General features: G+C 46.7%; 1 protein-coding gene across 1 annotated transcript in view; it reads left to right on the forward strand.

The window, feature by feature from the left end:
* Positions 1–14,394, forward strand: part of LOC144179404 (uridine phosphorylase 1-like) — a 49,843-nt gene that overhangs the window by 12,594 nt on the left and 22,855 nt on the right. The window contains exons 3-4 of the mRNA XM_077707749.1: positions 4,639–4,800; positions 8,322–8,436. Coding sequence (XP_077563875.1) covers positions 4,639–4,800; positions 8,322–8,436 — 277 coding nt within the window. The remainder of the gene's footprint in view (positions 1–4,638; positions 4,801–8,321; positions 8,437–14,394) is intronic.

Below are 14,394 nucleotides of genomic sequence, written 5' to 3' on the forward strand. Positions count from 1 at the left end.
AACTGTATAATTTACTTCAGTGTGCGTCGGGAAGTGCAAAAGGGAAGTCTTCACACTGTATCTGAAAGAAAATACGGTAAACAAGCTGAAAGAAAGGAGGGCATTGCCAGAGGTACGTGAAGTAGTACCCCTTATTGTGTGCTACCTGCCGAATGCCCTTTCCGCGGGGTAGTCGATGTACCGGTTAGTGGGCATAAATGATTTTAGGCGTTATAGTTAAAAATAGACCGTCAAAGCGAGCTGAAAATTCTCATCAAATGCCTTTGGGGAGCACAGCTGGCATAATGCTATTTAAAATCGTTCTTCACAAGTGCCAAATTTTATAGGGCACGTAGCCGTCCTGATATGCCGTAAAAATCTGCCCGGCACCGGGGTATATGCAATAGTCCCATACACACGAGAGAGCGGTCTCTACAAAGCACCAAGGGCGAACCAGCCCGTGCCTTCCAGGCGGCACAGAAGAATGACAATGCCAACGAAAGGCCTATAATCCCACAATGAACTTAGTGTTACCCCCTTTCTTCACCTTTTTACCAACCCCCTTTTCCTTGCACGGAGTCGTGCCTTCTTCATAATAAAGCCTATTTATTCGTTCATCCCCGGCACTTCCCATGTACAATTTTAAAGCATCAATTTGTTTTGCTAGAAAATAATTACTCAGCGGTTACTGAATTGACTGAACACATTTCTTGCGGTAGTAGCCTCGATTTATGTTGAAGTTAAGGTTCAAGAAACGACCGCGGGAACTTTTACAGAGCTGGAAACCAGCTCCATAGGCAGTAACTTGTGACAATTAATTTCAGCAAGTAGTAAGGGTCTATACAGATTAGACCCTGTGTTGTGCGCAAAATGTGGAATATATGGAGGCGTCATCTTGTGTTCCTGATTTAAAGGCCCGATGGCCGTGAACCGTGTGCATTAGTTAGTTGAAAGTGAAGTGATTAAATACACATTCAAAAAACAGCAAACGAGTGCGATAGTCAAGTACTCTACGGGAAATAAAGAATATCACATCGCGCATATCTGAGTGGTGGGTGTTTCGGACGCATAGTCTTTGGTGTTGGCGGTACAAACAGAGGAAATTTGCAACAAGGGCCGACGAAGACAGAGTAGTTATAAAAAGAACAAGAGCCATTTCCAATCCTGTGAACTTCCAGGGTTTCACCCCAAGCTATTTTGGTCTTCCAGGTACTGAAGACTTCGACCAGGTAATAGCGTCGCTCAGTGTTAATTCTGCAGCAAGTGGCAAATATTTGTGATGGAACCTTCTGCCCCTTAATTAGGAAGTCAGAACATCCAATCCCCAACCTAGCAGACAATTGAAAACAATTACGCACTCCAAATGTGGATGACAAGTTCAGCTGAAAAGTCATTATCACTTGTAAAGACGGTCACAATGGCTCCTTTGCCACTATGATATACACTATTCCGGTTACTCGCAACGGCCGGCAGATTATTAGATAACTACAAATCGATAGATTAACGCCCCTTGGTGGTCGGTTGGGCCCGATCGGTGTGACATCGCAAGCGAAATGTCTCCAACGAGAAACGTGTACACCGCTGCCTTTTTTGTTGCGACAGATGCATCGACATCCCCTGCCACGATCACAGGGTAGTTTTATGGCAACTATCCTATAGTGCGAGGACACTTAATCACTCCCTAATGGTTCCGAATTCAAAGCATTCATGTGCAATTGAATGCCTGAGGCGCTTTGCTTCCACTCCGCATTCTTGAATGGCTTCGCTCCCAGGTCGCTTGACACGACTTTCTTCGATATCTGCTTCCGCCTTACGGTTACAAACGGTTTCGATAAGTCTACTATGCACTGCGCCGCCCGATAGAAACCTTTCGCCACTGCTTAATTACACATGTGCTATGGAAGACATGTGGAGCCTCAGGTTTTTTGATGTGGGGACATTGAAAAATGTACGAACAGCTAGCACAACACACCTCCACTGTAAAGAATATGCAAGCTCCTTCAAAGCCAAGGTTACGCACCAGACCTGTCGAGGACATTTGTTGGATACACCACGTCCTAATGCTATTGCGATACCAGGACCAAATGTAAGCTTGGGGGAATTGTTATCAGTGGCGCGTGGAGCGCGGAATTGCAATCCCCTCAGCGTTCATGTGATCGCGCCGTTTCGTACGGAGTGGCGCCGGAGCCCCCATGTGTTGTTATAAGCATGTACATGGAGGATGCTTTACAGTTCACGTAGCCGTCACCAGGGGTGCGCTGCGGTAGTCGTATGAATAGGTCATAGTGGCGCCTACAACGGAGACAGTAATAGCAAGCACACGAAAAGAAATCGTACATTATTCACCCTAACTCATATACCATTAGAATACTTTCCTCCTCCTAAAATGCACTTCCAGCAATTCAAGACAGCAGAGCCGTGGCATAATTAACGCTGCGAAAAGTATAATGTGGCTTGAATTACTACCCAATAAAACCACCCTACATGCCATGGGTAAGTGAACACAAAGCAGGAACGGTAATAGAGGCAGATAAATTGCGGTAGTCCGCTTGCAAGGCGCCGATTTACAGGGTTCTAAAAATACCGTTCGGTAAGTTTTAAAACCCTGTAAATACGTGCCTTAATGTGTCTCCGACGTTCTGTTCTTCACCATTCTTGCAACTTTTATAGGCGTGCGCAAAATTCTGCGATTGGTTACACTAACTGAGGCAGCTTTTAAGCTAGTCCTCACATTTTTTATAGTTCCTGTATCGAGTTAAAATTTGAAGGCTGATTAAGAGTGCCAGCGAGTGAGGTTTACAGGAGGAATAGGTGGAGGAGCGCAATAGAGAAATGCGAGATGCCATCAACTTCGAGGTGATTCAAATGCCTTTGCACAAGTAAAGTGACTAGCCAGCCAAGCTGGTACAGATTATTGTGTGAGCGCAGCACAATAAACCAGACAACAAGGAAGAACACACAGGACCAGCGCTGGCTACCAACTAAGAAATTATTCACAGCGTCGGTGTTATAAAATCAACCATGGGCAATGCCAGAAGGCAAGTGGAGTCAGCAAAAAAGTGAGACAGAATGCTGGTATGTTCTTCACAGATACAAGGCATGAACAAACAGCCAACATATGGGCCTTACCACCATAATGGCCCCTTTTGGAAACTTATCTCTGGTGCACTGAGAGCTAAGGAGGACTTCCTTATACATGCATCTTTCATCCTGTTGATATGGAAGGCCTCCACATTTTTTCTGCAGCGTTGGGATCGATGGCGGGATAACAATACCTTTGTGTCTTCAGTAAGGGTGACATCCACATTCTTGGCCCTGCAAAGCTATAGGGGAAGGGGCCGACGTTTCTGTCAGCGTCGTGCGTTCTTTTAGACTTGTGTTAAGGCACCTCCCCGTTTTCCCCACGTAAATGGCAGCAGCTGTCGTATGATACTTGTTTTATTTAATGCATCGAGATTACACATTAAAATGGAAACCAGTGTGAACTCTCAAATACCGAGGAATAGGGGAAAGTCGTGGTCAATTTTTTTTTTGCTGACAAGGTTTCAGGGACACAAAATGGCGACTACGCCGTATTGAGTAAACTTTTCAATTTTCACAGCTGAAAGGAGAGGACCGCGTTTTGCAACAAATTTGTGTATGTCTAATCACTTCAGTTCTTGTGCCCGTGTAGAACGAATACTCAACGTGGGGAATGAAATATCGGAGACGGACGTTCAGCGTAAGAAAAAACGTCTTCGGACTTTGTGTTTTCACATCAGATATCTTAAATTGGCCATGGGAATATTTTTTCTATGTATTGCGTGGGTGTTCCGAGATGTAAGACGTTTGTAGAGGTGTTCAGAGGATTTCAGAGGGTTAGGGGAGATCGGCGTAAGCTTGGTCTTTGTAAACTAAGTTTCCCACGTTTTGTGTTTCGCAGTGAGGCATGCCCACCAATGGACGGGGTAAGGTTACAGCCCCACTTTGTACACCTCTTCACCAACGTCAGCCTGTCTCCGGAGCCGTGCATACTACTCGCCACGCGCGGCGTCTATCTCCCCCCTGCCATTTTTATGCCTGCGTTTGGGGGGCGGAGGGGGGAGGGGGCACGCCCAGGCAGGCTTCACGCGCTCAGCATTGACATAACACTTCTGCTTGGGGAAGATGTCAACATGGACGTCTCGCGGCCAGATTTGAACTTCACTGTTGCCCTCCGTGGTCGATAGTTTGGGTTGGTGTGTTACATAAACAGTAAGATTCTTGCGACCCGGAAGGGAAACGGACAGCCCCATGTTTTAGTCCAGAGAGTAAAAATCTTCTCCTTATACGTTTCATTTAGCTAATTGGCTAGGAGGCATGGTCAATCAGAAATTACAAACAAACGCGTTATGTTTCGTTCACTCCTTTTACCTCGCCCAGTTTCAATGCCCATCCTTGTGCACAGAGTGGAAGGGCACAAGTTTTCTTCTCCATTCAGCCTTGGAACTATCAAAAATCTTATGAACAACATAGGTACGTCTCCCAATTACTGGCTAATTTGACTTCCCATAGCAGAAAATTCTTGTTCTTGACAAAATTTTAACTCTGTGATTAGCAGTCGCTATTATTAGAGTTAGAGCTTGAATTGAGTGACACAGGCGCCCCCGACAGAGACGAGTGCTTCTCTTGGTGGCGCAGTTCGTGTGCATGGGTGGGACTCCTGCACGGATGCAAGAGTTCGCGCAGTTGGTCAAACTGCGTCTCAACGTCCAGCTACCGACGGGTGCAGAGCTGTGCGACATCAGCCACCGGTCGTACCGCTACGCCATGTACAAGTGTGGCCCCGTCATCTCTGTCAGCGTAAGTTTTGCAGTGCGGTATTTCGCTATTGAGTGTTTCAACCACGCGGTCCCTTTTTCATTTGCAATTTTTGTTTTTTTTGCACTATTGACAGAATGAAGTTTAACACAATGTAGATTGAAATATGGCCACGTTATTCCGAATGTTCGGCCAAGTGTTCAACCAAATCTTTTGAAGCAACACGGAACCCGGTTATCACTTCCATACTATCTTCGAGATAAAATTTTCGACTCATATTACTTGAGTATCGTAGCGGCATGCCGTTGCAGTAAAGTTTTAATAAAAATTCAATCTATTAGTGCAATATTTTCGTCGGAGTTCATGACGCCTTGAGCAAAATTTCCCGACGCATTGATCAATGAACCGCTCAACGCATGTATACCGTTCGCCTATAACCTTTCGTTAACCTTTATACGCCTTGGTCCTGCCATAAAGTTAGAATAAGTTGCCTAATAATGTAAATTATTATGAAAGGTGTTCTTGTGGCTCTGAATTTGGGTTTTAAGTTGTACTTTTCACGTTTCGCCCCAGTCATTCCGCGGTGATCATTTATTTCGGTAAGAATCCGTGTATAGCGGGCGAAAATAATTGTAAACTCATATAATAGGTGCATGGCCTGGAGCAGGCACTAAAGCTCGATTTTGGGCTAGTTGGGTACGCATGACTGTATTAGGTTCGAGGTATGTGATTTCAAAGCCTCGGAGTATTTTTCTCAGTGTTCACTTTGAACTCGCATTTTTATATAATTCATTAGCCTATTATAACGTTTAAATGTGTTACTGCCGCTAATGATGCATTTCGTGGAAATGAGTGACATACCGTACTGGCTGCGGGTGCAATCGGCAGAGGGAGAAAGAGAGAGAGAGAGAGAGAGAGAGAGAACCCGTTAATGGGCTGTCGAGATCAGCCAGGCTAGCCGCCCGACCTGCTACACCAGATGGGGGGACGGTGCGGTGAAAATATATGAAAAGAACTGTCTTACACATGACTGGTGAAACATACCAAACAAACGTTGCTCCTTTCTTCGTGGCTGATTCGCACTTGGGGGACTGGCCAGGCATCGGGAACTTTGAGGGGCAATGCGCCTGCTTCACATACTTAACAAACTATGTATTGGATACTTAAAAGTTCTAGAACAGTGCATGCACCGTGACACCTGAACGTAATTGCACGTAAGTAGGATGGGTGGACGCCTGCTGCGCAGAACCCTGTTTCAAGGAAAGCTGTGGCGTGTGCTAGGGTGTTTGCTGGTGTAATTCATGCCGTAAGAAACTAAGGCGAAGAAAGAGACGCAAGGGCGGTGCAGCAAACCGGTAGAAGGACGTAGCGCCAAAAGACGAAGAAACGAAACCCCCCAAAAAAAACAAAACACGACGTAGCAGTCAGCAAGCAGCTAATAGGTATCACCAGGCTTTAGTCTTCAAAGCAAGTACGTAGGCTTAAGTATATCAAGGAATTCAACTTTCTTTTCGCTCTCGTCGGCTCGCTGCCGACCATGGTTACAAGGGGCACTTACAACTGCCTTAGCCGCTTCCACATCGGCGTAATTTCTTGGCCTTCTCAGCCAGCGACTCACCCTTGCTGGGGCCTGCTGCCCACACATATCGATGTGGAAGGAAGCTCTCAGCCCACGCGCATGCGTACACATGGGAGTCTAGAACGTCATAATACCGGTCGCCCTTCCTCAAACCCCTCATCAGACGTTGCTGTTTCCGTTGCGCTGCGCACATTCCGCGGCTTGCGTTTCTATTTCTTGTACCACCGATTTTCTGTACGCTTTTCTGCACATCGTGTGTAGAGAGATTGAAGGCTTTTGCCCTAAACCACCCCCATGCCTTCCGCACCCACACGGAAGAAGCAAACGAAGTTCCTCAAAATTAAATTTTCTTCTGCTCATTGTGTTGACTCCCTCACCCCTAGAGGGCGCTGACCCGTTTCACGATCATGTCACCTATAAAGGAAAGCCTGTACATATCCCCGCTCCCGCGGAACATGCATCCGATACATAACAAAGAGAGCCGAGTGGCAGAGCCCCTGCCCTACAAAAGCGCTATACGATATACGAGAATGAAGCCTACGCTTACGGGTACGACTGCGCTGGTCGCAAAGCAATGGCAATAGAGGTGTTCAACAACGGGGGTAACTCCATCGCCTCCCGCTCGATCAGCACGAGAGACCCGGTGGTCGGAGAATTTGGTTTGATTACGAGGATTAACGCGCCAGCGCTTCACAGGCGATGAGGCGCGCCGTAGTGAAGGGCTCCGGATTAATTTTGGCCACCTGGGCATCTTTACCGTGCGCCGAAATCTCGAACACAAGGGAGTTTTCGCTTTTCGCCTCCATCAGAAAAGCGGCCGTTGTGGCCGGAAATCGAACCCGCGCCCGTGCCCTCAGCACCAGATTGGCTTAGCCACTTAGCCACCACAGTGTGGTGACGGTTGGAGAAGTGGCAGCCATTGCTGTAGACACGGTTGCCTCCAGAAAAACGAAAACAACCATTATCGGCACAAATTTCACAATTATCAACTCCTCACAAGGACAAATATGGCGGTAGGCGTCGGCAATCCTAATCTCTGGTCTCCACCCCGAAAACCGAACGGGCAAGATCAACTTAAATTGTACACCAGCCCACTCTAGCCAGGAAGGGAACGTGTCCGCGCACTACTGCGCACGAGGCTTTGCTGACCAAACGGATGGAACCTCCGACGCGGACCTCGTCCCCGTGTCGGGCAGGGACGGGACTGTGTCATAAGTGAAATTCCGAGTCATTATCATTTAGCCACGGCCCACATACCACCCGCGCACCCATCCCTCAGTAAGCGTCATTCGGTGGTCCGGCGACTTTAACGGACCCACTCGCCCCCAAACCCGCTTGTCTATAGCTATAGGGCACAACTCACCCGAATTTCATAGATGACAAGAATACGCTGACCTAGTGCACATTTTATGGTAATGTCCTTAGGCGGTCACGAATGGCCACACAATCGCTAGCGCCGAGAGCAGAGGGAGATCGTGTTGCTCAGCTCCCACCCGGAAGATCAACCCTAGACCGTCCAGCTGGAGGAAGACGCTGCCAGAGTCACGGCTCACGGATGACAAATAAGCAGTACAGTTGGAAAGCCCGACAAAGTTGATTTTTTCTGTCTTTCCTCTCTCTCTCTCTCGCCGCGCATTGCTAACTGCGCATATTTACGCTTCGGAGATAAGACAGGTCTGCAGGAGGGTAGTGAACCAGGCAAGAAGCATTTTCATGGATTTTTTTCTAACTGCGTACAATCCGCCCCTCTTACATTGTTTTCGCCTGTTTGGCGTCTTGTTTCCTTGACCTGTGGCATGCCTGTATAATTGTTCGCAAATAGAGGCTATATTAAATTCTCATGCAACGTCTGGTCTTCATTCTCGGCCACCAGCTCTTCTACATAGACAGAAAGAAAAAAGATAGCTATGTTTCTACTGATTGGCTGCTATTCTCAACTTCCAACCAATACCTGAGACTGACCCCATTCACTGCGCTTCCGCAGCACGGCATGGGTGCACCGTCGCTGTCGATTTTGATGCACGAGATACTCAAGCTCATCCAGTACGCTGGCTGCAAGGATGTAGTCCTGATTCGCATAGGGACCAGCGGTGGCATCGGTAAGTTTTCTGTAACAAACTTTTTATCATGTGGCTCACTCTTCCCCCCCTATATGAATTCACACGTCAGGTGCTAGCCGCGTGTTTGGGAGAAAATTGTGGCATGTTCGTATTCTTCTGGGCCTCTAACTCTGCGGGCAGTTCAGAGTAAGCACTGTCATTGTTTACAAGAAGTGCGAAACTTCGGCAGGTGGGCTTATTAAGGATGCTATTTATAGCGGGTTTGACTGCTGCGATTCCGCGCTTTTTTTTCTGTGCTGGCGTAGCTGTAAGATCATTTTTTTTTCTCATGCCCGATGCGCCAGGTTGTATTGTAGGTAGCATATTAAAAGCTTCTGGTCTCAGAATTATACATAAAGTAAAAGAAAGAGAAAGCTTCCACTGCGAAAGTTAATTATTTCGAAAATGCCGATGAAATATCATTAGCGAAAGCTTCCCTTGCGAAAGTTTATGATCTCGAAAATGCTGATGAAATATCAATCTTGACCTGGCTCTTGACAGCATTCCGCAGGAAAATGATGGGAATTCGCTCTGGGCGTATTTTAAATCTGTCGTTGGCCACTGCCCTGAATGGGCGTCATGGCCCCGTCAGGCCTTAATTCTGCCTATAGCCACGCCACCCAAGACAAACTTGTAATGACGATTGTCTTGAATAAATGAAAATGAAATGAAATGAATATGTGCCCCTAAAACGTAAATGTGTTAAAAAAGTGAACCCCTGTATCAGGCGAAATCTCATCCATATGAAGAGAAGGCTAAAGCTCGTACGAAAAAAAAAAAAACTTCTAAAAATGATACGTTGATAGCTGAGCTTAGTGCCGTAGTGCGAAAAGAGTTAAAGGATGCTATAACTCAATTAGTTCGCAATACATCCACAAAGCATATGAAAGATTCGCCTCAGAAATTTTGGCGGTAACTATCTGGCAATAAACCTTCAATAAACGCAGTTTTAGTGAACCGAAACATCTGTAGCCAGATGAAAGACATTGGGCAGGCTTTCAAAACATTTTTCGGGCCCGTTTTAACTGCGCAGGCAACTATGAATTTCGCGGAGGAGCAAGCCAAAGATTTAAGTGTCGCAGGAAGGTGTCCTTGCGTGGCTGGTAAACTTGGTCGTAAATAAATCATGCGGACCTAATGTGATACCAAATGCATTTCTAAAGCGATATTGTGAATAGGTGTCTCATTTTCTTGTTAGAATTTTCGCTGTGTCATTGCAGAAAGCCCTTGTGCCGAGTGAATGGCTTCCGGTGCGAATCGCGCCGATATTTAAAACAGGAGACCTACTACATGTGGAAAATTACCGCCCAATTTTGTTTAGGCGTGCAGTGTGGAAAATATTAGAGCCCATAATCAGTAAACGTTTCGTCGAATGCATTGGAAACAGCAAACGTTTTTATGCGAAACAGCATGGGTATCGCAGGCGGCTCAACACTGTAACACAATTATTCGAAATTTCGCATTGCTTCACAAAGCCGTCAACTCGAAAGAGCAGATGGACGCAGTTTCGGTTGATCTTTCAAAATCCTTTGACCGAGTTTGTCATGTTAAACTTATCAGTAAGTTGTATGATTTCGGAATTAAACCGGGGAATATTCGTCTGATTCAGGGCAACTTACGCGACAGGCAACAGTGTGTTGAAACTGCTTGCGAACGGTCATCCAATTTACCCGCAACATCCGGAACACCTTAAGGGTCTGTTTGTGGTCGTATTTCGTTTCGTTTACACGTCAATGACAATGGAAACTCTGTATATCCAGCTATTGAAGTATGATTGTTCGCTGACGACTGTTGTTTTGTCGCGTCATGAGCGTTCGGGACCAGGATCTGTTGAATGATTCTTTGAAAGTTGGGCATTATTGGTGTGTGCAGTGGAATACGCACGTAAATTATGGAAAAAAGTGTTTGTGTAACAGTTGAACCGAAGAAGTTCACCTTGAATTTCAGCTATTTCATAAATGGCACTGAAATGCAGCGATCGATTAGGCTAAAATATCTCAGGGGGTAGAAACAGCGCATAGACGGGGACTAACGGACGAAAAGACAGTACAAGCGCTGACTAACAACTGGGGTGCTTTATTGCGTTCTGCAATTTACACATGAGGAAAAAGTGACGTCACAACCCTAGGAAAGGAAAAGAACACGCTGAAATGATTTGCACTGTGAGCGAACAATGAGTTTTTCAGAACCTGACAAGCGCTATCTGTCGATATACGCTATTTCTTTTTGAAGAAGTGCGACTGAAGCCTGACTGACACATTTCTTTCTTCCTTTTTTCGCTATTGAGTAGGCTTAGAAAATCTCGCGTGTGCGTGATTCCGTGTAGCGCTTTAGAACCTTGGTTCTATCTAAAAATGGGATGCACCCACATGCCTTGCAATGCGAGACAAGGTGGCTCCCGCTGCCGACACGTAGAGCATACGCATGCTCGCGCAGGCGTTCATTGATGCATCTTCCCGTCTGTCCAACGTACACAGCGTCGCACTCTAGAGGAATCTCGTAGACCACGTTGGTGCGGCAATGGACGAAGCGCGTAGCATGATTAGTGCTGCAGTCCGCCTTAGGTGGTGTCGTGTCATTCACGGCTTTGCACATTCTCCCTAGCTTGTTTGGAGCGGAAAACACTGTTCTTATTCCAGCCTTTTGTGCTATCTTCTTGAGCCCGTGCGACACTTTGTGCACATATGGGATGACGTTGATGCGCCCACGCCTCGTTTCCTGCGTTTGAGGTGCTTCCTTAGATGTCGTCGACTTCAACACACTCTCCGCGACAGTGAGCAGCATGGCCCGCGGGTAGCCTGCGATGAGAAGCCTTTCGGCCTGCGCCTGCAGACTCTGGAACATTCTGTGGTGACATGAACTGAACGAAGCACAGAATTTTTCAGGGCTGCCCACACGATGCCTCACTTAACGAGCCTCGTGTGGGCGGACGAGAAGGGCAGAAAACCTTTCTGGCTTCTGGGGGCATACTCCCAGCATACATGGTTGCCACAGAAAGTCAGGCTCATGTCAGGAAACGTATGGTTCCACGCTCAGGCACTTCCGTGGTGAGTGAAAATGGATTCAGCACTGAGGAAAAAACATCGAGTAGCTCACCCACTTGCTCCGCCTCTGCCCCACATTTCTTTTTGAAGACAACGAGGTAGTCGTCGACATAACGGAATGTCTTCACGACGCTCTTCCCTTCCAAGGCCATCTGAAGTTGTCGGTCCAACGATGCCAGCAGGAGGTCACTTAAGACCGGCGCAAGAGACGACCCTATGCAGACACCTTCCTTCTGCAGGTAGAGGCTGCCACTGTATTCCACATACGTGGAGTCGAGATAGAAGTTCAGGGCTTCTAGGAATTTGCCAGTGCTGATTCCGCACTCACTTTGGAATCCTACATTGCCGAACTGGTACACCGCATCGCTGACCGCCTTCAGTACTGAGCCACGTGGGAGATTGTAGTACAGGTCTTTGATGTCGATGGAAAACGCGTCCAGAGTTTTTGCTGACTGTGACTCGAGAAAGAAGTCAGAGACTTCGCAGGAGGATCGCACAAGGAACGGGTCATCCACGCCGAGCCTTGCAAGGGGGGCCTGAAGAAAGCGGCTGAGGGCGCGCTGCCAGGAGCCTCTTTCTGTCACAATCGCCCGAAAAGGGCAACCTTCTTTGTGAGTCTTCGCTGAGAAGAACACTTGAAGGGTGGCACCCTTACTCTTCTTGAGTGTTGACGCTAACTTTGACAGTCCCCACCTCTCACACATCTCGATTGCTTCCTTTTCCTTCCGGTCAGGCTTTGCTCTAACGATTTCACGGAAGTTCCCCGATATGGCTTGGTCTGCTCTTGCCTTGTACTCAGACTCGCTGGCTACTGCGAATCCACCTTCCTTGCAAGGCATGTGGGTGCATCCCATTTTTAGATAGAACCAAGGTTCTAAAGCGCTACACGGAATCACGCACACGCGAGATTTTCGAAGCCTACTCAATAGCGAAAAAAGGAAGAAAGAAATGTGTCAGTCAGGCTTCAGTCGCACTTCTTCAAAAAGAAATAGCGTATATCGACAGATAGCGCTTGTCAGGTTCTGAAAAACTCATTGTTCGCTCACAGGGCAAATCATTTGAGCGTGTTCTTTTTCTTTCCTAGGGTTGTGACGTCACTTTTTCCTCATGTATAAATTGCAGAACGCAATAAAGCACCCCCAGTTGTTAGTCAGCGCTTGTACTGTCTTTTCGTCCGTTAGTCCCCGTCTATGCGCTGTTTCTATCCCCTGAGATGTCAAACCAACTAGCCCAATCCCAAGCGTTAGGCTAAAATACATTTGGTCTCCCCATTGTCACTGATTTAAATTGGAATGAACACGTTGATAACATATGTGGTACTGCCCGAATAAAGCTGAGTTTTTTTGGACGAAAGGTCAGAGATGCAACTGTGGAAGTTATGGTAATCGCATACAAAACGTTTGTGGGACCAACTCTGGAATATGGAAGTAGAATTTCAGACCCGCAGCAGAAGTATCACACGAATAAGCATGAGTGAGTTCAACGAAAAGCTGCTAGGTTTATTTATTGAGCATATCGCACGAAGCAGTCGGTAGCTGCCTTACTTGCCGAAGCTGAACTTCCGTTATTATGCTCGCTTAGAAAAATGGCAAGGCTTAAATTCTTTCACGAACCATTTAACCGCAAACTGAACTTACGTACTGAGTTATATCTGCAATTTCCCAAACGAGTGTCTGCCCGGTTTAATCACCCGTATGCTGTTGTGCCTTTTCCCCAAGGTTGATATTTTTAAGCATTCCTTTCTTGTCAAAGCCATTGTTGACTGGAATAACCTTGACCCGCCAGTTTTTGTGGAGCCAAATACCACTGATAGCTTTGTAAAATACTTGGAAATATTTGTAAACTAGCCTGAGTTACTTTCTTGTCCTTCTTCGTAGCACTGTGGCTTGTGCAGGTCTTGTGCGTATGAGTGTCGTTTATAATTTATTTTCCCGTAAGGGTGAACAGTATCTTAAAATAAATAAATAAATAAATAAATAAATAAATAAATAAATAATTGGCCTGGATCTAATTGGGTGCTTCGCATTTTTGAAAACGCTTCTGTACTTTGAAATTTGATTTTATCAAACTTCTAATAACTCACAACGACTCAGAAATGTCAGTACGTAAGTGGCATAGGAACTAGAATACTTGATTCATTGGTAACGGCTTGCTTCACAGAAGTATTAAATTACGGCTTCAATACAATCGGGGAAACGCCGGTAGCACGCAAAATATAATTATTTTTACTAACTCTACATTGGCTCTATTCCTATTTCGACCACCACTTGCATTTCTCGGGTGAGAGTAATATTCATCACTAAGAAAAATTGGCCGCGTATCTGCTGCTTTCGTTGCAAATGTCGTCAAAAGACGACAGTCTTTGTAGACATTTGCAAAGGAAATGCCCCCCTTTGCTTTCCCGCTCACCTCTCATACTGTTCCTGTACCGTCGCGCTCATCCAGAGGTAAACACACTAAAGGTTTGCGCAAGACGATTTGAATTTACCGCGTTCCACTGCTACAGGCCGGGTTCCTCGATGGCAGCGCTGTGGTACGGCGGAGACGAGCGTGAATGGAGGCAGCCGACTACAAGGTTTATAGAACCGCGTGGCCGTGCTCCACGTGCGTAGAGTGAACTAGAATACTTGGGTAGTGGAAAAAGCGGCGGCTGCTCCCCACGGCGCCCTTGAAGCCAAACGTGTTAACCGCCGCGCGTGGCGCTGGTGTGCCCCGCCCGAGGAGATCCCGAAGCGGCGCGCGTTGATCGACGGGCCGCTATGCTGCTGTTCGGCGATTCACGCTGTGTTTTGACGTTTTTTAACCGCTGCACATGGTCTTTTTTGTGCGTAATTACAAGAGGAGCCTTGCAGGCACTGCACTGATCCTTAAGTGTTCTTGATTCTGTCATTTATTGGTAATACCAGAGTCCTTC

Source organism: Haemaphysalis longicornis, unplaced genomic scaffold (genome assembly GCF_048455015.1).
Source record: "Haemaphysalis longicornis isolate Haplotype H1 unplaced genomic scaffold, Haemaphysalis longicornis Haplotype H1 scaffold_4, whole genome shotgun sequence".
Taxonomy (NCBI): Eukaryota; Metazoa; Arthropoda; class Arachnida; order Ixodida; family Ixodidae; genus Haemaphysalis; species Haemaphysalis longicornis.